The 25,340-nt window shown below is 45.3% G+C and overlaps 4 protein-coding genes across 4 annotated transcripts; 2 read left to right on the forward strand and 2 right to left on the reverse strand.

Annotated features, from left to right (window-relative positions):
- The first annotated feature begins 1,870 nt into the window (after positions 1-1,870).
- LOC112875099 (FIP1[V]-like protein) lies at positions 1,871-13,932 on the forward strand. Its single transcript, XM_025938809.1, has 17 exons — positions 1,871-2,414; positions 2,748-2,815; positions 3,348-3,414; positions 3,525-3,679; positions 3,768-3,838; positions 3,948-4,016; positions 4,320-4,420; positions 4,856-5,068; positions 5,957-6,271; positions 6,605-6,726; positions 6,978-7,104; positions 7,199-7,255; positions 7,329-7,412; positions 7,499-7,600; positions 7,675-7,757; positions 7,851-9,429; positions 12,945-13,932. The coding sequence occupies exons 1-17, from the start codon at positions 2,160-2,162 to the stop codon at positions 13,500-13,502; spliced, it is 4,026 nt and encodes a 1,341-aa protein (XP_025794594.1). The 5' UTR covers positions 1,871-2,159; the 3' UTR covers positions 13,503-13,932.
- Positions 13,933-14,749: 817 nt separating this feature from the next.
- Positions 14,750-19,352, forward strand: LOC112875761 (protein high chlorophyll fluorescent 107). The gene is made up of 8 exons (XM_025939730.1): positions 14,750-15,177; positions 15,381-15,524; positions 16,210-16,515; positions 16,613-16,672; positions 17,033-17,278; positions 17,876-17,986; positions 18,313-18,489; positions 18,681-19,352. Exons 1-8 carry the CDS (start codon positions 14,779-14,781, stop codon positions 19,113-19,115), a joined length of 1,878 nt encoding a protein of 625 aa, XP_025795515.1. The 5' UTR covers positions 14,750-14,778; the 3' UTR covers positions 19,116-19,352.
- Positions 19,353-19,488: 136 nt separating this feature from the next.
- On the reverse strand, positions 19,489-22,007 carry LOC112875762 (extensin-like). Its single transcript, XM_025939731.1, has one exon. The coding sequence runs from the start codon at positions 20,838-20,840 to the stop codon at positions 19,752-19,754; it is 1,089 nt and encodes a 362-aa protein (XP_025795516.1). The 5' UTR covers positions 20,841-22,007; the 3' UTR covers positions 19,489-19,751.
- A 194-nt stretch (positions 22,008-22,201) lies between these two features.
- On the reverse strand, positions 22,202-23,614 carry LOC112877396. The gene is made up of 3 exons (XM_025941695.1): positions 23,248-23,614; positions 23,105-23,149; positions 22,202-23,001 (listed from the first exon to the last, which is right to left on the reverse strand). Exons 1-3 carry the CDS (start codon positions 23,353-23,355, stop codon positions 22,552-22,554), a joined length of 603 nt encoding a protein of 200 aa, XP_025797480.1. The 5' UTR covers positions 23,356-23,614; the 3' UTR covers positions 22,202-22,551.
- Positions 23,615-25,340: the final 1,726 nt, after the last annotated feature.

Raw genomic sequence — 25,340 nt, forward strand, 5'->3', positions numbered from 1 at the left:
TCTGTCTGTATGGGCTGTGGAGCGTGGAGTACTCGGCGGCGTGTGCAAACTGAACTGTGCTCAAGCTCAAGCCATCCCATCGTGTAGCGACCGCGGCCAATCACAAGAACATGGAGCTTTCTACCTTCTTAATGATTTTGAAGCATTTCTGCCCGGTGATTTTATAATCCTAATGTTGTTTTACTGGGCCCGCTTCATCATGCATGGCTCGTAAGCACACTTTCACCGAGCTTATCCCTAATTACAGTATGATGGTTGCCGTTCGGGCACCACAACAGCTGATCTAGAGAGAGCTGAGCTCGGCAATTGATCCGCGCTTTGGATGCCCAGTTGATTGATTAGACATCAGCACGGGGGCCACGTCGTTTCCTTGGAGCATGCTAACCATCATCAACTGGCTCTTCAGGCTGCGGTTGCCGTCGAGATAGCTACAATCCATCCTTCAGGCACTGTCAATTGCTGTCCTTCATTTATGTGTATATATTTTTTTGTTTTGCTGAATTTCTAGTTTTAAACAGTAACTCAGTAAGTATAGGCATACTTGGAATGCAAGAACAGTGGGGGCACGGGAACTCATGTGGAAGATAGAACATCGCCGGGTACAAAAGAGGGAAAATGATAAATAATCTTTTGGACATACATCTTTAAAAAGCATACCCACATACAGAATCCGAGGTAAAGGGGTGGAGCCAAATGGAGGCCAAACTGGGCTCCGAAGAACTCACAAGCCTCCCGTGCTGCTGCTTTGTTGAAAAGCACTGCAAAATGCATGGCCAGATAGCCTCATGGGCCACCAATCTCCAACAAGGCAACAAGTAGTACTGGCTGTCCGTAGCGCTCGCTAGCTAGTTGCCTTTCTCACGCACTGTTGCCCGGTCAATTACTGCATTCCTGGCGTGCGGGCTGTACCGAACTACCGAAGCCATAACTCTTGTATGCCTTGTTGATCTTTATTCTCCGCCAAGTCAAAAACGGCTCATGTTGATTGATGCTGTATTTTCTCGGTATAAATTGGAATGGTGACACGGCATGCTGGTTTATTGATGACGAACTGTGATCAATTTGGTGACAATAGGAACTGATCATTATCAGTGCACATTTTCCCGTGTCACGCTATGCCACTGAATTAGCGCTTGAGTGTTTCCACATGTATATAATCTTATGCGGAGTGTTTCCCATAACTACAAATTTAACGTCATAAACTTTGCCACATGTATGTATTAGCGCTTGAGCTGTCTAAGTTTATATTTGTGCCATAGTAGTTGCCTTTAATTAGCTATGGTTCATAAATCATACTTAAAATTGAAGAGAATGAAAAGAAATCTTGGTCCATAGACCATTTCTTAGAGTTTGTTAGCTAGAGCTAAATAAATGGTGACATGGAAAAACATGCAAATCACATGGAAAGTGTAAGAGGCGTCCCATTCACAAATAGTGTTTTTTCACAGGTCGCCACCTTACATCGTGATTTAACATAAAACCCAAAAGAAGAACCATAAAAATCATGGTGTTTGTCTGTTGCGCTTAGAATCTCTCTCTTTTTCTGAATAGATCAAACTAGCATTTAGTAGAAATTAATTCAATAATTGCTGTCTAGCACTATATTTGCTTAAGGATGGTAGCTTCGGTAAATATCGCGTATTTCTCTCATCTCCCTTTCCTCCACATCATCTTGACAATGCTACAAGACATATTCATTGTATGAAGTATTCTCATTTTATATTGGTCACGGTTTCCTAGTAAAAAAATACTGATCTTTTAATTTTACGTTTTTGCGTTAGAGTAACGCATGTAAGCAATTTACGCCTTCACGTTTGGCACTCTGCGTGTGCGTGGAGTACTGGGGTGGGCGGTCAAACAGCTAGATCGTGTTCTCCGGTCCGCGCCTCCCAAATCCCCGATCAAACCCTCCCATTCTACACTCCCCGCGGCCATGGAGCAACTCGAAAGCACAGGGGTAATCTCGTCAACTCCTTCCGTTCACCGGCAGATGCGAAATTTCCAGGCCCCAACCAGGCCGGCGACGGACGCCTCCTCGTTCTCCACGCCGCCGCCGCCGTGTGGCTGACTTGACTAACCTTGAGGCTCTCACTGTCCCCGACCACGGAAAGGGCCTCCGGCTCCGCACAACCACGAAACGTCGATCCGCGGGTCCCCGCATGACGAGGTTCCTGGTCGTCCTGGCCGCCGCGGCGGCCCTCCTCGCGGCCGCCGCCGCGCACGAGCACCACGGCGAGGCGCCCACGTGCTCCAGCGGCGGTGGGCGCGTGCTCGCGGAGTTCCGCCCCGGGGAGGTGACCGTGGATGGCCACAGCGACGACTGGGACAGCGTGGAGGCCTCGGAGTTCGCGCTGCTGCCGGCGCTCGACCCAGACGAAGACAAGGCCTACTCCGGCGGCAAGGTCGCCGTCAAGGTTCGTCTCTTCCAGGCTCTCTTCTTCTATATCTCGTCCCCTCTCGCCCATGGGGAAACATGTGGATCTCGAGAAGTTAGGTTGAACGCAGTTGGATTTAGAACTGATTGTGTTGTCGAAATCGAAATGGTGATCCATGAGCTGAATCATGGACTTCGATCTTACGCTGTAGCATTTTGACTGTTAGGCGTAGTAAAATCTTTGGATTTATCTGGAGTAGCCTGATGATTGAGCTCGATTTTCAACTGAAGAGTTGATTCATGTGTTGATACTTTGAAACCTTGATGTCTCCAAAATTGTGCTTTTGTTTAACTTTTGGACTGGGCTGTGCAGGCTGTGCATGATGGCGTCAACGTCTTCTTCATGCTGCAGGTCGATGGGGCTTACGCTTACAGTAAAGGGTACTTTCGCCGTCTTTCTGTGTTACATCTGTACTAGTGCGGATAGAATGATAGTGGAAGCTGTAGTGCTCGTTATTGCCACTCATTTAGTCCAGACTCCAGAGAGATGTTATATTGGATGTCTGGATTGGAGATGTTAGACAACCAGTCTGCTATTTTGTCTTGCTGAAGAAACCCATCTCGATCTTTTTCTTTGTGAACATTGACCTTGCCATTTGATGGAGGCCTATAGATTTATGCATGATTCTCAATTGTTCTATTAAATGGTAGTACCACAACAGCTTTTTTACTGCATTGTTCTTCTGTAAGGCCTGATGCTGTTTTAGTTGGATCAAGTGTGCCTTGGCTTGACATTCCCCCATTGCCTTGGGCTTTAAGGGCATGTTGGTGGTTAGATTTGATTTGATTTATTGTGCCTTGTGAAAATGATTTGATTCTGAAGAGGATGTTAGCCTTCCACCATTAGTTTGAACTATATACCCCTGCATCATCAAGTAACCTGTGGTTTTGGTTGACTTGTTGATCAACACAGGGAAAGTAGCAAGTGCCCTTCTGTTGCTCTGATGTTCCAAGTTGGAGATAATGCCACATATTACAATGTAAGTTTGAATCTCCCCTAGCTATTAAACATTACAAGTGTTGCTGTTGACTCATGCATTTTGCTTTTCCTTGTTATGTGTATCAAACATGACACTGTTTGACTATTTAGATGGGAGGATGCAAAGATACGCGAGGTTCTTGCACGAGTAAAAGTTGTAGAGGTCATGAGGTTGACATTATGCACTTCGAAATTGGAAGTGCTATTCCCGGACGTCTTTATGGTGGCAATCACATAGATAATGCTGTTGGAAATGGAGGCGACAGGTAACTCTGTTCTACCTGTCAAATGTTGGTTTTGTAGTTGTGTATTGTATGATGTAGATACTTACTGTTAAAAATTTCATTTGTTTAGATTTGGCCACCTTGTTGATATCTATGCATGGAATCCGCATTGCCGATACCTTGATGGAGTCGGCCCTAAAGGTACCCATGCTTATAATAATCAGAAATTATCGTATGTGGATTGTACGTTTGTTTATTTTTGTACGAACCTTTTGGGATCGAACTTTGTTTTGGACAATTCTTATTTCAGAGAACAATTCAAATGCTCAAAATGATTGGCACGGGGCTTGGTGGCACAGTTCGCTGACTGTGCATTCAGGTAAAACCATCAGACTCTTCTTTTTATCTGTACTTGGCTTGTTTATGGATTCAAAAACACGTAACATGTGCAGACCATCTTCTGAGAATTGAGAACTTGAGATTGCACGCTTTCATCTTCTCAGTGTCCTTTTTTTCCAACTGCTAGCAACTATGTAAATTAATAACGTGCAATGAGCTTCCGCTACCATCTAGATCTAGCAAGTCATCAATATATTTTTGTTTGTCACTATTTAAATGTTGACCAAAAGAAAAATACGTCCAAGTTAAACTTTATCATCTGATTATCATGTGAAATTTCCAGGCTTTGTTGATGATGATAATCCTTATGGAAAACAAGATGAGAAGGGCACATATTATTTTGAGTTCTCAAGACCCTTAAGAACAATGGATCAATTTCAGCAGGTAGTTATTTACTATTACATTTCATGCAAGGCACTGTAGCACGAACACCAGCTACTCATGGATATATAGTGGCAAAAAAAAAACGAGAATAGCTACTGGGTCTTCAATTATCACATATACTAATTATATTTCAGTTAATCTCACAAATCTATATTTTGTGTAAACTACGCCTAAAAGATATTAACACTTTTTTGTGGATAGACAACAGTACAACATATAATTGGGTGATTTCCTGATTGTCCGGCTTCTACTGGGCATGCATGCCTTTATCACTTGTTCATGGAATACCTTTAATGGGCCAATGCGTGTGTATCTATTGTAAGCCTGTGGACTGGCAAATTTGATACCCATTTATTAATTTTACAAACTGCTTGAAGTTCTATAGCATCATTTCTTGACAAAATACAGTACTGAATTGTTCCTTTGGCGATGCAGGATGCACAGTTCACAATAGGCCAGTCCAGCAATATGGCCGTAGCCTTCTGGTACCCAACTGACGGCAAAGAATGGAGTGATTCTGAGCATTACTCAGCCAGCTGCAACTGGTTAATTTTGGATGTACAGCCTTCGTCCGAAGCTGCATATTACAGCCCTGCGCCTAATCGGTCTTGGGATGCTGCAACCGCCTTTGCTTTGCTCCTTTCGGTGGTAGCCATTTGCCTATCTATCTTTGTGGGCTACCGGGTTTCTAAGAATAGGAGCACTGCACAGTTTACGCCACTTGAACAGATCCAGTTTGCTGAAGAACGCCATTGATTGGACTTGATATTACGCGAGGCAGCAAGCGATACTGTTTCATCTGTGTGTGTACGATCCTTTGTACGATTCCAAGTTGACAGATAGCTGCATTGTAGTTCTGAACCTGCGGTTGATGTGATCTAGTGTAGGACACATTGAAAGCATACCGATACAAAATTACAGACAGCCAAATTTTGATTGTAAGAAACGTTTTCTGTAAATGCTCTATGTATCTCTGGGCTACTGCTACGTGAAAATTTAAATATAGCTTAGTTTGGTTCGAATGGTGAAGCAAACATATTTAGGAATAGGCCGAGTCTTTCGAGCGCTCGGTTATCGGTTGGCCTGAGCTTGCATTTCTAAATGTAGAACGAAGCTACTAATTCAAACTTCCTTTCCGTAATTTAACAAACAATGAACTAAATTGAGTTCAAGTTTAGTGCAAAATTTTCAAAATGCCATGCTTTTAATACTTTCAGTTCTCCAAAATTCTGCAGAATGCTGTAGCACGTTTATACCAGAGAAAATATCCGAACACGGAGGTTCCATTGCGAACAAGTGACTACTGTCCTCATTCTAGGGTTTTAGGCTAATCGGGCAGCGGCGCTCCAAGGTTTTTGCGCAACCTGCATCAGCGCCACCTATGGCTTAGCAGGTAGGACCTCACTAGTGTTCCTTCTGCTGCGCCGCCGCCCCATGGCCGCCCCAATGGAGGCCGCCGCCGCCGCAGCTGTATCCGCGGCCAGCAACAACGATGACGACGACGTCGAGGACCTTTACGCGGACCTCGATGAGCAGGTCACGGCCGCGCTCGCCGCCGCGGGGGAGAGCGGCGGCTCCAATGCGAGGGACTCCGACCCGGCCACCGACGGCGAGGAGGAGGTACCGGAGGTGGACGCGAACGAGGCGGTGGATTTGGGGGACGGGGCCACGGGCTACAGCAGCAGCGACGAGGAGAGCGATGATGGTCTCCACATCGTCCTCAACGAGGACGCCGGCGCGCCGCCGCCGCCGCCTCCTGTGGGTCGAGGTGAGGAGTGCCTGGCTGAGGAGGGGGAGGATTCGGGCTGCCGCGTGAAGGGTTCATCTGTAAACGATGGCGGCTGGGCAACGGTATGCGGTGAATTGGCTGAAATTGGTAGTATTAAGATTCTTATTGGTGCTGTAGTGGGTTAGAACTTGCAATACTGTAGGTGTAGTTTATTCAGGGGAGGTTCTAGATTCTCTAGTACTGATCTGCAGCACATTGCATGAATTATGTGGGTTCCTGCCATTCATATGCACACCTCTTGTGAGCTTTAAGTCGAATTCGCTCTCTATCCAGTTTCTTCTGTGCGGTTACATGTAGATTGAAGCTGCTGTTTTGCAGTTGTTTGCTAATGATGTATATATTCCTTAGCAGACCAATTTGGATGATAGTTCTTGTGTTGGACTGGGCTGTTCCAGGTTGGTGGGCTCCAGTGCAAGGGACTTCTTGAGAAAATGACATTACCTATCATGGCGCAAGTTGATCGAGGTCGCCAGCATATGTTTCAACGCGATTCTAATTTATTCTTGACAAGAAACAGGTGCAGTTCCTACTCACATGAATGCAAAAAACATGCAATTAATGTAGTTTTTACATATCATGGTAGTGATTTTTTTGTTATTATAGGCATCAGAAGAGAGAAAAAGATGAATTTCCTGTTGCTTGCTGGGTTATTAGTAATTGAAAGCTGCATAAATTGGCTGGGCTGTCTATATGGCTTTCTGTCATGAACTGATAGTTATGATGCACTAGCTTGAGTGCTGATCCTAACACTGCATTATATTATTTCAGCACAATTTTTGACATAGACATTGAAGCATTTCAACACAAGCCTTGGAGACAACAAGGAGTGGATCTTAGTGACTACTTCAATTTTAATCTGGATGAAGAAGGCTGGATAAAATATTGGTGCAACATGGTACTCTGGTCATGTTATTTCCTGTTGGCATTTGTATAGCAGTTTCTATGTTGTCAAATGAAAATTGAGCTAAATGCACAACTTTTTTGTGCAGAAGCAATTAAGGTTAGGGACCCGATCACATGCAAATGAAACATCAGGACTGTATCAAGTAAGGCATTAGCCTTGGACGCGTACCATTTTTTTTTTGTTGTTGAGCAAAACCTTATGATCTCTGTATTCAGGAATCGTACAAACTGAAATCTGTCAAAGCAATGTCAAAGGTAGCAAATTATTCTGGATTTGAAGGAAGAAATGGCCTTGCCAAGGTAATATGAAGTCATTTTTTAGTGTAATTAAATTATCATATATTCACGTGTAATCTAACAGGGCTAACTTAATCTTGTTAATCTAGCCAAAGGGTAGAGCAATCCATGTTGAAGGCAGTGCACACGAACGTGTTCCGTCAGCAGACTTGTGGCGTCCAGTACAAAGGGATTCAGATGTTGTGATTCAAGTATGTTTCATCAAGGCCTATATGGTTCAGCAATATCTTCTGGCTATATTCTAACAAGTAATCTGATTGAGCAGGTAAACATGACACTTTCACCCTCAAATCAATCCACTTCAGATGACAGCTCAAAATTAAATCAGAAGTGTGTGACTACTGAAAGGTATGCATAGTTGAAGGTCATTTGAGGGTGGTTACCATGTGTTTCTCGAGTTCATTCCTGAGCTGATTGTCTTCTCAATTGCACTGCATGCAGAATGTCCATTGACCATCCTGGTGACAGACATATGAAGGGCACCAGCCTTGTGGCGGACAGGGTGGTTGATAAGGAAGTGCATGGTGGAGGTTCCTCAGAGTGTAGTGGCAGCAAACTGGATAGAAGAGATTCTTCTTGTGAAAGGGGCCAATCCTCTAGTCCTGATTATTCTGATACGCTTTCTGGAGAATCAAAAGGAGATTTCTATTTCAAGAGAGCCAATAGACATTCAGGTTCCAGGGTCTTCTTTGAAGGCACCAAACTTCAGGATGAGCAGGTCAAATCTGACTTTTACCACCATTCAAGTAAGTCAGACAGAGAAAACAGTGAAAGTCGCCGTCATAGTTATACCCCTTCTCCTGCTGATGATAGAAATCATAAGGCAACTAAACCCTTTTGGAGGGGAGAAGCTCCTTTTGCTGGACGGGGCAAGTCCAATGATTCTTTTGTTGACTGCAAAAGTGATCACAACCTTCTTAAATCTGGACATAAAACAAGAAAAGAACTGAGGAGACAAAGCGTAGATGGTGGGAAGTATGCTATACTTGTTGAAAAAGAAAAATCAACAGATAGCTACCCTAGTAGGTATGATAAGAAGTATGAGAAGAGAAGATCTAGCTCATCTTCCCTGAGGACCAACTATTGCAATGCAGTTCACAATCAATTTTATGAGAAGCAAGGTTATTCACCTGTGGAAAGAGTAGCCCTGAAAAATGACAAGCATTACTTTAGCAATTCTAGTCACCACCATAGGCGATCTTCTTCACATGAATTCAGTGAAGGAGAAGATGTTGAGAAGTGCTTCTCTTCAGCCAAGGAGTGGCAGCAACATCATGATCATGTATACCATTCAATGCTAAATTCTGATATGGCTGATGCTGATGATGGACGAATGTACAGAGAAAGGCATTGTCAGGAAAAGAGAAGAGCCAGGTATGACCATAGCGTGGATGAATTTCCCCACTGCACTGACTATGGATTTTGCGAATGGCAGGGTCCTGAGGTCAGAGGGAGATACAGAGACAAAGGAAGATTTGCTGAAAGCAATGATGAGCGTTGCAGACATGCTAACCATCTTGAGTTGTATCCTAGCCTCAAGAATTCTGAGAGTGACTTGCCTGCTACTGGCTTCCCTTTTAAGAGCTCAAGAAACAGATGTATAGAGAACAAAAGAATCCGCAATGCTAAGATGGTACAATATCATTATGATGTGTATCATCAAAAGAACAATGGCGGCATTCCTCAATCTGCTTTGTGCAGTGATACTGTTGCTGAAACAGGTCGATTTATTCTGCCAGTTAAGAGGAAGCTTCATGCTGATCTGGGTTCCATGAACCAAAAAAATCTTGCTGATTTGTCACTTCTGAAAGGAAGAAGATTGATGCATGATCAATCCATGGTCAGTGATAGGAGGATTTATGCTTTGAAGCTGCATAAGTTTACAGAGGAAATTGATACAAAAGCCATTTGTAATTTTGGTCATATGAGAAATAGTAATACTGTTTCAAATATTTGTGTTGGGAGAAGGCATGAGCTGGAGAATGCTGATAACTTCCGATTGAATGATAGGAAAATAAAGGTAAACTTTGAGGAGGAAAAAAAATCCAACAAATTGTACATGTCAACTTTCTATCAATGTGCCGTTTTACTCTTTACATTCTTATATCTGGCATGATGATGTATTCTGCTAGCACACATATGCGCGCACAAAAAATTGAGTCACGCTTTTGTGTGTCCTAAACTATATTGCACAGATCATAAAGTGGTATGAGGATTAGTGGAGTACTGACTAACTGGGCATTGCTAACCGTGACCCAGTTTCCTTAAATGCAAGCATTTTGGATAGCATTAAAGCACTTCCTCATCAACATTTGCCAATTTTATTTTAATCTGTTGAATTTCTAGTTTAAGCTGTTCAATTTGTTGGGATACATGTGTTGCATTTCAAATCCATCTTCAAATGCCAGCAAACAATAGTTAATATTTTCTGACAAAGACCTGAGTAACCCTCCATAGGATTCTGGACTTGTAGTGTTAGCCTTGTAGGTGAGTTCCTTATTTAGATTCGGAGAAGGTCAAATCTTAACTATTGAATATTATTTTAAAGGGACCTTCATTGACCATGAAATATTTATTCTTTCTGGCATTGCACATCATTCAAACTCTATCATACAAATTACAAACTAATGCATCTATCATCCATGGCTCCATTCATTATTCCTTTGTTTAGAAGTTTTGTTAGTCCATAATAAAATCCTATCCCATTAGGCAGATGTTACATGTTTATCATTTTGGCAATTGCAAATAAAGGGATAAAAACTCAAATGCTGCACTGGAACCTGCATCTAGCAAGCACACTCCACCAGTACTCTCTTGCTTGCATCTGTTTAGATGACTGCATGTGCATCTATGCGGGTGGTTACACTGTTTGTTCAAAAGGTTGTGTGCAGGGGCACTACTATGCCTATGCTGTTGCATAACAGACCATAATCCTTAATAGCTGCTCATGGTGTTAAGAGGCTAAATTTAGTTTTGAATACATCAATGTGGATTTATGTGGAGATTTTTGTGTTTATCTTTCTGCGTAATACTGAGTCAACATGTGGTGAGATATGACATTATAGCTCTAGTTCTTGTTGATGTGTTTGCCATCCATTGTGTCTTAAAGACAAAAAAAAAACTACTTTCTTAATGTGCTACTGCTCCCTGGAGTTGAGCTCTTTCTACTGTCATCTGGTGCATGTACAACTGTGGTGAATGCTAAGGACGCTTGGTGAAGTATGAATGTGCACTTCCTGAAATCCTGGCAAAGAAAAATTTAGCTCTGGCAGTCTCTACTGGTCAATTTTTATGTGGTAGTGCTTCAATGCTATCCAACACAATTTTTCGTAAAAAATATTCATGTTTTATAGTATCTTACAACATAATGGCCTCCTCCCATGTCTCACTCCAAACTGTCCTAAAAAAATACACAGGAGGGGGAGGATGCACGAGGGTAGGAGATGGAGAAGATAGGGAGAGGAGATACAGTTAATACAGTAATATTTAACACCCTGACTTGCCAAGCAGGATATTTAACACCCTAAACTTACAAAGCTAGGTCAGTTTACACCTTTAAGCTTCTTTGGAAGATGGTTTTGCTGATGTGGCCTAAAATACTAGAGGATTTTTGCCACATGGGCAACACATTTCCATCCATGTTTGAACTTTGAACCATGTCCACACAAATCGACATTTTGTTTCTAACTCGAAACCTAAACAAATAAAAATTAAGATTAGTTGCTTATCTCTGCCCCAGGAGTGGGATTTGTGTGATAGTGTAGGTGCACCCCTGTATGACTATCTCATATTTGCGCTGAACTAATTTGCTATGCTATATACTTTTGGTTCGTGTTCCTTTTTCACTACCGATTCTGCCATTTAACAGATATTTGCAACTTAAGATACACATTGTACCTATCTTGTTACTTATTTTTCCCTTTGACTTTGAGTGATCTACCTTTTCTGTTTTGTTCTAGCCATTGATTTGGTGAGCTTAAATGTTTAGCTTCTTTGTTTCTAAATTGTAACAATACCACAATAGGTCTTTATTTTAGTTCAGGTTCACCTATTCAAATGGAACTGGGCGAACTATTCTATTGTTAAAAAAACTGTTATATTGTTTCCTTAATCAAGATCTTTTTAAGGTATATCTTGTTTCTGCTGGTTTAGCCACACTAGGAGATGTTAGAGATCTATTATCCAGAAGTTCTCTCAACTTTTAAGCACCTAGCCACTTTATAGTGATCTTTGTACTTGAATATGGTTAACTCTAATGTTGTCCTATGTCCAATGAACATTCAGTTTTCAGGAATTCAGTAAGTTGACTAGAACGTTTAAACTTGTGATGTACTTTACTTTTGATTTGGGCCATCATTTTAATTTGATTGTTTTTGTAAATTCAATGTACCCCCTTCTAATATGGCTATCCATCAATTATTTGATTAATAGCATCTCCTGATGCTTGCTAGCCTTATCACCATACTGTTTCATTGATTCTTATTCCATTATAACTTGTGCCTGTAAGAGTCCCCTCAATAGTGGCTTGGGTTAGTGCTATGTGATTATGTTATGAACTTATGATTGTGCACCAGTGCATTCTGGCTTGTTTCATTTATTTCTGGCCTAAAGCTTATATTTACCTACCTGCAATTCGTTCATGCTCAGGTATTTTAATTATATCAATATTTCTGTCAAACTAATCATATTGGTTATTCTAAGAACATCTCACCTGAAGTTTCTGATGAACATGAAAATGTGTAGTGAGACTGAGCTGTTAACAACTGAAATACTCACTGGAAAAAAAGGAGGTTTGACTGGTGGCCATCTTATGCTGCTTAGGTTCCTAGCTTTTTCCTACAAAAATGATCTAAGTCAAATCAAATACTTGATGGGATGCACTAATTAGTGCTGAGAAGTACTCTTTGTTCTCTGTTTTCTTCACGTTTTAGAATTCAGACACCAAATTCAGTCCGAGTCATGCTGTATTTTCTTTTAGATACATAATTTAACTCTAAGAATACTCTCTGGTGTGCTTTGATATAATATCATGGTTTTGCTAGAATGTTTCTTGGTTTCTGTTGCAACATTTAGTTACATCAACAATATAATCGTTTGGTTTCTGCTTGAATGCTGCTATCTTTTTTTTTCTAATCTTACTCATCAAATGTTAGGCACTTAGGCAGAACAAGTGGATAACTACTGGAAAGTTGGTAGGTTGTTGTGCATGCTTGCTTTTTAATACATCTATAGATCAACTTGGCTGTTTTGGTCTTTTGGAGAACTCCCACACGGAGCGAGGCAATGCCTTGCAGATTTTCTTTGTGTTTCTGTCCTTGGCTTCTACTACAGCCTTTTATCTTGATAAGCAGTAGTTCTAAAACCACACAGCACAATTGCTTGTTCTAGGGTGTAACACAAATGTCTGTATTCATCGCATTATTTGTTTGTATTTGCTATTTTGGTGAAAAGTTGTAGTTTGTACCATATCCTTGCACATATACTCCTCATCGACTGGACTTCTATTCCTCAATGCTATACTGTCATCTTTTGCAGTTTGAGAGGCGAGGCAATGAGTTAAGGCGTGTGATTGAAGATGACCAAAAGGGAGATCTTCCTGTGGGCAAGTATTTGTGCTGTTCCAAACTGAGGCATGTACATCAGAATGCGCGGAAACAGAATATGGGCTACCATCACTTCGGCAATCAGTATTCAAAGAAATCAGCGCACCAAAATCAGCAAAATGAAGAAGATGGAGAGATTGAGGAGGGCGAACTGATCGAACAGGACCATGATGATATCATTTCTAAAAGCAAGCTTAAACCAAGAGAAGTTCTGAAATCATTCATTGAAACAAGTTCAGCAGAGCAGTTACAGTTGAATGATGCAACGGTGAAAGATGCTGCCGACACCAATGGAGCTACAGGAGAATGTGACAAACACATACTTGAGGTAATGGAAAAGATGCAAAAAAGAAGGGAAAGGTTCAAAGAGGCTATTGGTCCAAAAAAAGAGGATGGTGACATGAAAGAGCGATCGGCTGTAGCATGTAATACAGATCATATCCAGAATCAGCGACCTGCAAGGAAACGGCGTTGGGGTGGTAACAGTTAGATGCTGGAAATGTCTTGAGAGCTTGACTATGATGGTTTCTTCATCAAGATGTTCCTGCCTATGGTGCTCAAATTCTACAGTTACTTTTGTTTATTTTGATGGTCGGGTTCGGGAAACAAAATATAAGAAGCATTCACTTGACTTGAGGTTATTTTGTAGTATTGTATCCTACATAGTTTCAGAGCAATAGATTACACAAGGCAATCAGACTTCAAAATGTAATGCATTTGTACCGGGGCGTTTTCACCACTCTGGATGATTAACTATCCCCTGGAATTTTGAACTTTGCTTTTATGCATGCAGGCAAATATTTCCGTGTTTTAGGGTGCGGGCAACTGTGTATGGTTTTGCTGTATTGTATAGCTGTAGAGAACAACACATCCCTTATGTGCTCTGAGTACCGTCAACTCCCGATTTCATGATTCTTCAGCAATTGTGTTTTCTTTTTTCTTTCTGAGATGGATTCACTGCTTTTTTTTTTGTTTATATATGCTTCTGCTTCTGTGCTGCTTCTCTATGTTCATTTGTTCATCTAGGCTGTACTGATAACCTTGGGGATTTGTTGTGTTAGATTTATTGATAGACTCCATGACTTCGAATTATTTCATTATTCTGCTCAATGCGTTGATTGGTCGAGTATCTCCCGTCACAAATCACATATATTATATATACAACTAGAGGTTTGCGGTTTCTCCTTTCCCTTTGCCAAGTTAATTTGTTTTAAAAAAGTGACGGGCATTTGGCCTCGTATAACCCTGGAGCGCGGGACACGCAAGCAACTTCATTACCAGAAGATACTGAAGAAAGTCTCGCAAAAAAAAAAGATGCTGAAGAAAGTGACACTCTCACAAGTCACAAGCACACGACTACACGAGACTACTTGAGGCGTGGAAGAGTGCTGGAGGGGCAACCGCCTTCGGCAAGAGAAAATACGCCACCCGCGTAGACTAGACAAAAATATCGACGCACGCCGGGCGCCGGCACAGGTCACGCCGCTCAGATTTCAAGCTTAGAAGTCACACAGCACAAACACAACCGTCGAGTGACAGGAGTCTCGGCGCCTCGGCGGTGATTGCCGACGTGGCGCGTTGACAACCTCCAGCCGCGCCCCCATCCCGTCCTCCCGCTTCTGTCCCTCCAACGCCCGGTACGGCATTAACGGCACCGCATCCGCGAGGGCAGTCCCGTCAATCCAACCCCCTCGTCTCCTTCCCTCTCTCTCTCTCTCAAAGGCGCGCCCCGCTCAGTTTGCTGCAGCCAGACTCCGATTGAGCTCATGGCGATGCGGCTCCTGTCCCCCTCCACGCCGCCCCCACACTTACCGAGCCCCGGCGCGAAGCCGCTCGCCTCAGCGGCCACAGCTTTGTCGTCGTCGTCGTACTTCTCCCTGCGCCTCCGCCGCGCGCGCGCGGCTGCAGCGGCTGGCGCGGCCGCGGCGGGCGGGCCCGAGCGGGATGGGGGCCGCTTCGAGGGGGAGGCGATGGGCGGGGCATTTGACAGGGGCCTCGCGGAGATCGCGAAGAAGGTGCCGCTCTTCGAACCGGCGACGGACGGGGAGCTCGCCGCCGCGGCCGGCGAGCGGCCGCTGCCCATCAACCTCGAGCTCTGGCTCTACCGCATCAAAGTGCACACCAGGAAATTTGAGTTCCCTGAAGCAGAGAAGCTCCTAGACAAGGTGAGCGCGTAGAGAATTGTAGCATTACGCACTTTGAGTTCATACAGTCCACGAACACAAGGTTTCTACCTAGCGAATTAAGGCGAGATGAAACTAGAATATGTGCATAAGTGCATTTATGTGCTCTAGTTGAGTAATTATACGTGGGGCTTAGCTGCTTATTGTTCTGAGCTGACAGATCTGATGCTCTGTTTCTGAACCAGTGTATCTCATTCTGGCCTGAAGACGGACGTCCATATGTGGCACTGGGGAAGCTTTACAGCAAGCAGTCGAGGTATGACAAAGCTAGAGCGGTGTATGAAAGGGGATGCCAGGCGACGCAAGGCGAAAACCCATACATTTGGCAGGTTTGCACATGATCAGTTCATATGCTCAACTTTGTAGAGTACTACGCAAGATGTCGAACACCAGTTTCCTAGTAACTTTCGCATTTGGGATGTTACTATTAAGGTAATCTTGGTATGTTTACTTGGTATGTCTGGTTTGGGAGGCTCTCTAACTATAATTCCTTTAAGTTAGAAGGTACATGAGCTCAGCATTATCCTAAATGTATGATTTTGTTTATTTGCACTTAATTCAGCAATCAGCGGTTTTCGGTGTTTGGGCTTCAGTTAGTGCATTGTATTCCATGAAGGTCTACTGCTTGTCTGGCTTTTTTTTCCAAATAGATGAATAAGCACAGTACATTACAATGGACACTGTATTTTTTTTTAAGGGACAACAGTGGTTCTCTGAGTTATATCCTTCCATAAAATCTTTTGACATGAAAAGGGACTGATATCTCGTATCAGGGTTGTTATTAAATTTATTTACACACCTGAAAATATAATCTCTTATCGTTTAAGAAATCATTTGTTCCTTATGACTAAATTATGCAACATGCTGGAATCATTATCCATCAACAGGCCAATTTGTGCCGCTACAACCATAACCGTTTATATTTCATGCATCTACAATGCATGCCATTTAAGAATAAATGAAAGCATGAGGCCATAGAATTCATCACTTATCCCTTTTTTCTACTGCTGACAGTGTTGGGCAGTCCTAGAAAGCAAAGGTGGAAATATTCGGAGGGCACGAGAGCTGTTTGATGCTGCTACTGTGGCTGATGCAAAGCACATTGCTGCTTGGCATGGGTGGGCAATTTTAGAAATAAAGCAAGGAAACATAAAAAAGGCACGGAACCTACTAGGGAAAGCCCTAAAATATTGTGGAGGAAATGAATATATTTACCAAACTCTTGCTTTGCTTGAAGCTAAAGCAGAGCGCTTTGAACAAGCTCGGACTTTGTTCCAACAAGCCACTCAATCCAATCCGAAAAGTTGTGCAAGCTGGCTTGTAAGTATTTGCTTTATAATTATTTTTTTTCTGCGCAAAAGTGCAGAGCTGCCTTTTCTACCAAACTGTGCATTCATGTACGACAACTTTCTAGTAGGCGTGGGCTCAGGTTGAAATGCGTGCAGGAAACAATACTATGGCCAGACAGCTCTTCGAGGTAATAGTTTCTTTTCCCTTTCTGGGATAACCATTGTTGTCATTTTATGATTTTGTTTGTGTGATTTTGCGCATTCCAAAATGCATCTGACCGCCTCCTCATGTTCATGTGTATTTAGAAGAAGTGTAAAGTAGTACTGGAATTGCTGTCAGTTATTTCTTTGTCTAAACTTTCATAGACGATATTCTCTCTAGTCTCTACTAGTATGAATTTAATGCTGTGGGATTAATTTGTGTAACTTATGTTGAATTGTTGTTCTGATGCCCATTATTAACATCTGAATGCAGTGTTTTCTCACATGTGTGATATTTTTCTAAATTTTTACAATATATGGAGTATAACTTCAATTTCCATGTGCAGAAAGCTGTCCAGGCTAGTCCAAAAAACCGGTTTTCATGGCATGTCTGGGCATTATTCGAGGCAAATGAGGGTAACATTGACAAGGCAAGGAAGTTGCTCAAGATTGGGCATGCTGTAAACCCCAGGGACCCAGTAATTCTCCAGTCACTTGCACTGCTGGAATACAACTATTCATCTGCAAATGTTGCTCGTGTGTTATTCAGAAAAGCATCTCAGATTGACCCAAGGCATCAGCCTGTTTGGATAGTAAGACTTTTGTGCTTTATCTGATTATGTAACTTCCATGCAGTTTCCTTTTAAAAAAAAACTGTTTGAGGTTCCTTTATCTGCATGAATTTATAATTGCTTTTGGTTTCTGATATTGCTTCTTGCACTTCTTACACTAGAGGTTCCTTTTTGGGAGAAACTTCTTACCACTAGAGTTGCAAACTACAAGTGCTATAGTTGTTTATCTTCCCAGACAAAAATGAATTCATACAATCCAATGGTTTGGGGAGTTGGAAAGTTCAGGGAATACTCAGTTACCGACTTATGAATCAGTATTTTTATTTCATCTGTTGAACCTTTGATTTTTTATGCACATTTGCTTAAACTGTGAGCCTAAAGATCCCCAACAATAAAGTAATAAACTGTGAGATAATTTTTTCAGTGAAAAGGCTTGCATCTTCAAGTAAACTGTGGCTGATATATACAGCTAAATGGTTGTAAGTTTCCTAGAAGGATCAGAAACAGTTTTTGTACTGTTTTTACTTTCTAGTACATATGAATTGTCGTAATCATGCTTTACATTAATGCTATTTTATTTGAGGTATATCTGAAACTCAGCGGTAGATCACATTGTAGGCTTGGGGGTGGATGGAGTGGAAAGAAGGAAATGCGAGAACAGCAAGGGCCCTCTATCAGAGAGCTTTGTCAGTTAATTCGACGAATGAGTGCGCTGCTCGTTGTCTTCAGGTAAAGCATATCACTCAGTTCACGAGTCTGGTACCTGTTAAACTGTCAGCGATGGCTTTCATCTTGAATGCCATGTACATGTAGAAGTTCATTTGAATGCTTGATGAACTAGTGTATCATGGTTGTCAAATATGTATGCTTGTATTTACTGCAACTTTATATGTTTAACCGGACTGAAATCTTTTTTGTCTATGATTTGTAAGGGTCTCAAATTGCCCTTTTTTGCAGCAAACTGAAGTTCTGGGTGCTGATTTCAGAACTGTTATGTACTTATGGACCAGTGTTCCATTTGCTATTCTGTAATAGTTGCTGCCTTGCTTTTGTAGGCTTGGGGAGTCCTAGAACAGCGTGCTGGTAACTACACCGCTGCCAGAAGATTGTTGAGATCTTCACTGAGCATAAACTCTCAAAGTGAGGTGACATGGATGACATGGGCAGCACTAGAGGAGGAACAGGGGGATCCAGTTCGAGCTGAAGAAATTCGGAATCTATACTTTCAACAGGTTAGTTCTAGCTGTCTATGGAGCAACACATTTGTTTGTTCATATGTTGCATTGTTTTATTATCCACACAAGACTATTGTTGGTGTCGACCATAGACGATACAGTAGGCAAGAACTGTTTATGTTCAAGTTACCTGTGTCACTTAGTGTGAGAAAATTAACAGTGTCACTGATCATTGTCCGTGCTGACAGCGTATCGAAGTTGTGGATGATGCATCCTGGGTCATGGGCTTCCTCGACATCATCGACCCTGCCCTAGACAGCGTGAAGAAGCTCCTAAACCTAGACCAGCCATCCGGGCCGGCAAGGCGGGACACTGTTAAAAGCACAGCAGAACCGAGTCCTCCTACCACCAGGAGTTCTGCAGCTGAGTCTTCAGAAACTTCAGCGCCCGGAGGTTCGGGTACCTCTGGCCTTTCCAGCAATGATGCTGGTAACAGCGGCAGCGAAGCAGTTGAGGCTTCAGGAAGTGATTTTGATTTGGACGGTTTCGTCAAAAAGAGGCTGGCTCTCGACCCCGCAGAGCTGGATGCGGTTCTTGAGGGTTCTGATCCGAGGGGAGTTGTTTCTCAGAGGAGGAAACGGCGGCTGCCCAGGAAGCCTCTCCCTCTTCTCCCTGTCCCGTAATTTTTCCAGATCAATTTCTTCCATTCCACCGGTAAAAATCACTGATGCCAAATGCCATTACTGTAGGAAGAGAACGAAACCCTGGCCGCTGCCATTAGCAATCACCTGTTACTTGTTATCGCCACCACGTGTACGTAGTTCTGCCATCATCTGTCCTAGTAGAAGTTTAGCCCTGTACATAAATACGACTGTGTCTACATAATTTATTTGACTGAAATATTAACTTATTTGACTGAAGTATCAAGTTATCCTTCCAAATGCTAATGACATTACTTCAATCCCCTTAAGATATCAGCTTTAAAAAAATCCATTAAGATATATAAAAGGCAGGATGGCACGACCTGAGGAATCTCAAAGAGGTAGGGAGAGAATGCTAACTTACTATCCTCTTTTTTGATATTACAAGCTGAGGGATCTCAAGAGGGATAATACTTCTTTATTTCATCTGATTTGACAGTATGTTCACACTTATAACTGCTTGATACAGAAGGGGTAAAACTAATACTCCTAACTAAGGGGCAGAAAACAGAAGGCACAGTCACAAACAGCTGTTAACCTTTCAGAGTTCAAACAACAAATAACCTGATTATCTTCAGTTCACTATCCATGTGTTTGATCTCTGAAGCTTAGCAACACTCAAAGAACCGGGAACGCCGGTCTGCCCCAGGACACTCCTGGAGGTGATGGTGTCTCAGGCAGCGCAGGAGGCGGCTGCTGCCCCTGCAAATGCGGCGGCGGGCGGCGCACCTGCATGTGCATAGGAGGCGGTGGTGTCTCAAGGAGAGCAGGAGGTGGATGCTGCCCGTAGAAATGTGGCGGTGGATGGTGTTGCATGGGAGGCGGCGGTGTCTGAGGAAGCGCAGGAGGCGGCTGCTGCCCCTGCAAATGCAGCTGTGGCTGGTGTAGCAGTAGGGAAAGTGGTGACCGCAGCAGGTGCACGGGCGGGTGCGCTGTTTGCGCCGGGGTGGGCGGCCAGCGCCAGGGCACATGCGGCGGCAACGGCGGCAGCACACTGGGTGCGCCCCAGAACGGCGCCGGGTTAGACGGCGGAACCCTGGGTACGCTCCACCCCGGCGCTGGCCCTCGCAGTGTGGGCAGCGGCAAGCCCCAGAACAGCTGTGAAGGATGCGATAGCACCGTGGGCGTGCCCCAAGCTGGTGGCGCGGGGATCGGCGCCAACGTAGGCTGAGGCTGGCACGGGGGCGAAGGCCGCGGCGCCACGTCCTGTGGCGGAGGCGGAGGAGATGGCAGCGGGGGCGGCGAAGGCGGTGGAGGTGGAGTGGGAGACCGCATCCAAAGCGGCGGTGGAGGCGGCGGGGGCAGCGGGGGCAGCGACGACAGCTCCTGCTCCGGCTCCTCCTTCACGATCACGTTCGCCTTTTTCCTGGGCGCGCCCGCCTTCACCTTCGTGGACGCGGCGACGTCACTGGGCGGCCCGTACGCGGAGCGGCGCGTCCGCTTGGACCGCGGGCGGCGCCCGGCGAGGACGAAGTCGGCGGGCCGGGGCACGCGCTCCAACGGCTGCGGCGCGTCGGTACCCGGCGCGCCGAACGCGGCGACGCAGCCGATGGGGCACTCGACCCACCCGATCGCCGCGACGTCGTCCCTGGCCTGCGCCGCGGTGATGGCGGCCGCGGAAGGCGGGGACGCGGTGGACAGCGCCTCACGGTGCAGCGTGGAGCGGCGCGGCGGCAGCAGGTCCACCTGCCCCACCAGGCACTCCATGATCCTGCCCTGTTCGGAGGGGCCCTCGCAAGCACAGCTCCATGCGCGTCAGTCACACGAAAACAACTCAGAAGTCAGAACAGGGGTTTAATGGAGGTTTTGGGGGCCGGTGAGTTGGTTGGTGCGCGATTTACCTTTCTCCCATGATGGTGCTTGATGAAGCCATGAATGAACAGGATCTGCAGGAGATGCGCGTTACAATTTATTTAAAAGATGGAACAAATAAATAAGCTAAAATTGAGGGGATGAAGAACCGATCGAGCTCGACGAAGAGGAAATGCTAGGACACTGAAAATCAACATGCATGCAGGAACCCTGAAGAGTGAGGAGAAATTGGAGGACGACGAACCGGATGAGGGGGAGATTTGACAGTACGTACCTCGTTGAGTTGGTCGATGGTGATGCGGGTGCCACATGGGTCGAGGAAGAAGCGGTGGTACTTCTCCAGCGTCAGGGGCTTTCTCTTCATCTCCCTCGCTGGTCGCCGCCTTTCTCCGCCTCCGCCTCCGCGCTCCTCCACTTCCGCCGGATCTCCCCCGATCTTCCACGTCCCTCCGCTCCTGCGCCTTCCTTTTTCTACGAGACTACGACCCTCCTTGCCCCCGGGCCTGCCTGCCGTCTCTCGCAGTGCAGTCGGGATCGTCGGAGCACGGCAGCACGCTGCACGCGAACCGCAAACGACGCTGGTCGTTGGATCAGTCGCGCGTCGCGGTCTGTTCAAGGTGAGCAGGTACGCTCCACGCCTCCAGCCACGCTTTAACCAACTCCCCCCGGTCGTGGTCGGTGCGTGACGCCCGCCCGCCCGGCACCGGAGAGGCAGAGGCCAGAAGGCAGAGCAGCTTTGTTTGCGCCAGAGCAGCGTGTGCGCCCTTCCCAACCGCTGGCCCAACGCGGATGCACGACACTTCACATGCGGTGCGCGAGGCCCTCTTCGGTCGGCGTACTCCTCTGTTCCGTTGAACCTTTTTCACCCCTCCGATCCTCCCCAAAGCGGCCGATCGCGTCGTTCCTCTCGGCTTTGCCTAATTGCCTTCACTGCTCTTTTGCCTTCTCGGTGCATATGAGACACGACGCTACGAGGAATGGTAGACGGGGGAAAGCAAAGAGACGAGACGGCCAGCAATCACGGCAGCGGAGCTGCGGAGGACTTCCGTGCCGGTCCAGAACCCCGAGCAACGCAGGCGAGGAGGGATCAGAATTGCTACTGCTTGCAGCGCGTTGGCGTGTTGCTACTTGCTACTGCTCCACCAGGATGCAAAAGCTCCGGATCAACAATCGGACTACCAGTAGTACTCCTACATACATACACTACCAGAAGCGAGAAAACGCTCGCCGGAAAAAGCATCTTTCAATGTCACCAACTGAACAAGTTTGATTTGCTTTGAACCTTCACAGTGATCCCTCAACACCACCATAATTTATCGATCACAACTCCTTTCAACTGAATAAGATTAATTAGCATCGATCCTTCACGCCCGATTCCACATCACCATCATAATTTACAGATCTCTCATTTGAGTCTTCTCTACCGAAAAGGACGGAACAAGGTCGCAACAGAAACGGAAGTTAATCCAATGGCATCCGAATCCAACCCAACACTAGTGCATGCTGTTGTAGTACTGATGATCAGAAGCAGAAATCAAGCAGATGCCGGTGCCTGCTCGCCTGCAGACGGGGGCCGGTGAGCACAGCTTGGCGGGCGGCGGCGTCGCTAGGCGGAGGTGGCCATCTCGACGGACGGGAGCGTGAGCAGCTCCACCACGCACCGCCGCCTGGTCCGAATCGCGGTCTTCCCCCTGCCCGTAAGGGAGCGCTTCTTCCTGGCCGCTGCCGGCAGCGCGGGGGGCAGGGGCGACGAGGCGCTGAGCAGGCTCGGCGGGGAGATGCGTTCCGTGGAGCCGGGGGCGATCACGGAGATGGGCATGGGGGTTTCGGCCGCGGCCGCGGCGGGCGACCGCAGCCCGGCGCGGACGGAGAGGAGGGAGCCGACGGGGCACTCGCGCCAGCCGATGTCCTCGATGTCGCGCGTGGCCTCGCCCGCGGAGAGCGCGCCGGCCGCGGCCGGGGCGGCGCCCGGCGGCGGCGCCGTGGCGTTGAGGGGGACCGTGGAGCGGCGCGGGCGCATGAGCTCCACCGACCCGAGCGCGTCCACCATCGCCGGCTGCGGTCAGGGGCACGAGAGGCGTCAGTGATCAGAAACCCAAACGGCCAAACGATTGAAGGCTCTCGATTGAAGATGATGGCTGTGGACAGGAGATGTGTACCTTCGGCACCCGGTGGAGCTTGGCGAACGCGTGCATGTAGATGATCTGCGACGAGGAGAAGGGACAAGAGCTCAGGACAAGCGCACGCGACCACGGACATGGGCTGATCTACGACGAGAGGGAGGGAGGGGGAGAGCTGGGACCTGGTTGATGTGGTGGAGGCTGAGGCCCTTGCCGCTGCGAGTGGTGAAGAAGACGATGTAGTCCTCGAGCGTCAGCCGCGGCCGCTCGGTAGCCGGGATCCTCGGCATCGCCGCCGACCGCCCGCGCCTCGCCGCGCGCTCTCCCTCCCCGCCCTTGCGTGGTGCGCCTCCGCTAGTGGCGGAGTGGGTCCGGTTCTGAACTTCTGATCGGCGTGGGGAACTCCGAAAAGCTCAAAGAGGGGCGGCGGTAGTGTAGAGCGGCAACCGTCGTCGCCGCTGGGCTTTTAGGTGGGGCCGACCGTGGCATCTCTGCAAAAGGCAGTGGGCCCAGCCGGGAATGGGCCCGCGCTTCAGGTGAATGTGAATTCCCGGTTTCCCGTCGTCCCTCCGGCACGGCGGGGCACGGCGGGAACTCGAAAATAAAAGGACTAGTGGCGAGCGCGTGTACGAAGATTTTTCCGTGAAAAGTGAAAACGCCTGGTGCATTGCGAGTTCGCGGCACCACGACAAACTCGTGCTTGCTAATTAGCGGTTGCTCTTCAGAAGCTCTCCGAGCGAGCGGTTCCCGAGAATTCCAATCTTTTCACTCTTAAAAAACTTTTATTCCCGCAACTTCCTATTTTTAGAATATAATAAGTTATGTATATAACTTTGATACATACCTCGTTAATAACATTTTGTTATGAACTATATTTTTAGCATAACTTTCAAAACATATACAACGTATACGTGTAACTTATACATACAACTTCTAAACAACATACTTCTTCCTCCTAACTTGTTACTAATAATTTTGTAGCATATGACGGATATAAATTATACATATAGCTTTTGTCATAACTTGGATTAAAGTTTTATTAGACAACTTATATTATGTATATAGATTTGCAGATAAAGGATCCACATGAGTACAAATGTTAAATGTTACTATGACAAAAAACAACTAATTGAATGGAAAAAAAGAAAAATGGAAAAAGAAAAAGAAAAAAAATCAAGTACGAACATGTGCTGCCGCGGTGCGCGCTAGCAGGGCCCGGGACGGTGGAATGCTACTCCACCTGAACACCTCCCTCGAGTTGTTGGGAAACCTGCTATTTTTGAGAAAATTGACCAGACACCGGCCACCACTCACCATGAAGTTCCACAACATTGTTTCTACGTTCTAGATATGTCAATAATCTGGCAGGCTACCAAAGTTTATACAATCCAAGTATGTAGAACTTACATATAGAAAAGTATGCATAACTTACAATGCCAACGATTAGTTGACCATAGAACAATAGAGACGAATAGCATTCTTCTACGCGTATAGGGACAAAAGGATTTTAGACAAGATAGAATATGCATGCACCATTATTTTAACTAACGGCGTGTTTGGCTCCAGGGATGAAGTCGGTGTTTGAATCTGGTGACTAATTTTTTAGCACAGATCACATTGAATGTATGGATGCTAATTAGGAGGATTAAATATGAGCTAACTATAAAAACAATTGCATAAATGGAGACTAACTCACGATACGAATCTATTAAGCCTAATTAATCTATCAGTAGCACATGTTTACTGTAGCACAATATTACCAAATTATGAACTAATTATGCTTAATGGATTCGTCTCGCGAATTAGCCTCCATTTATGCAATCGGTTTTATAATTAGTCTATATTTAATACTCCTAATTGGTATATAAACATCTAATATGACGGGGACTAAAGTTTAGTTCGAATATCCAAACGGACCCTAATTTTTAGTACGGGTCACATCAGATATTTGATGCCAATTAGAAAGATTAACATAAGTTTATTGTAAATCAATTGTATAAATGGAGACTAATTCACGAGATGAATCTATTAAGCTTAATTAATACATCATTAGCATATATTTACTGTAGTACAATATTTTTAAATTATCGACTAATCAGAGCATCTCCAAGAAAGCAGCCATTTTTAGTGCTCTATTTGACTCTCTATTTGACTCTCTAAAAATATTACTCTCCATATTGAGTTGCTTACTCCAACGAACTCTCCATTTTCCATTGTTCAAATTCCAATAGTTCCTTCAACTCTCCCCCTCCACCCACACTAACGCGTGGGTCTA

Source organism: Panicum hallii, chromosome 9 (genome assembly GCF_002211085.1).
Source record: "Panicum hallii strain FIL2 chromosome 9, PHallii_v3.1, whole genome shotgun sequence".
Taxonomy (NCBI): domain Eukaryota; kingdom Viridiplantae; phylum Streptophyta; class Magnoliopsida; order Poales; family Poaceae; genus Panicum; species Panicum hallii.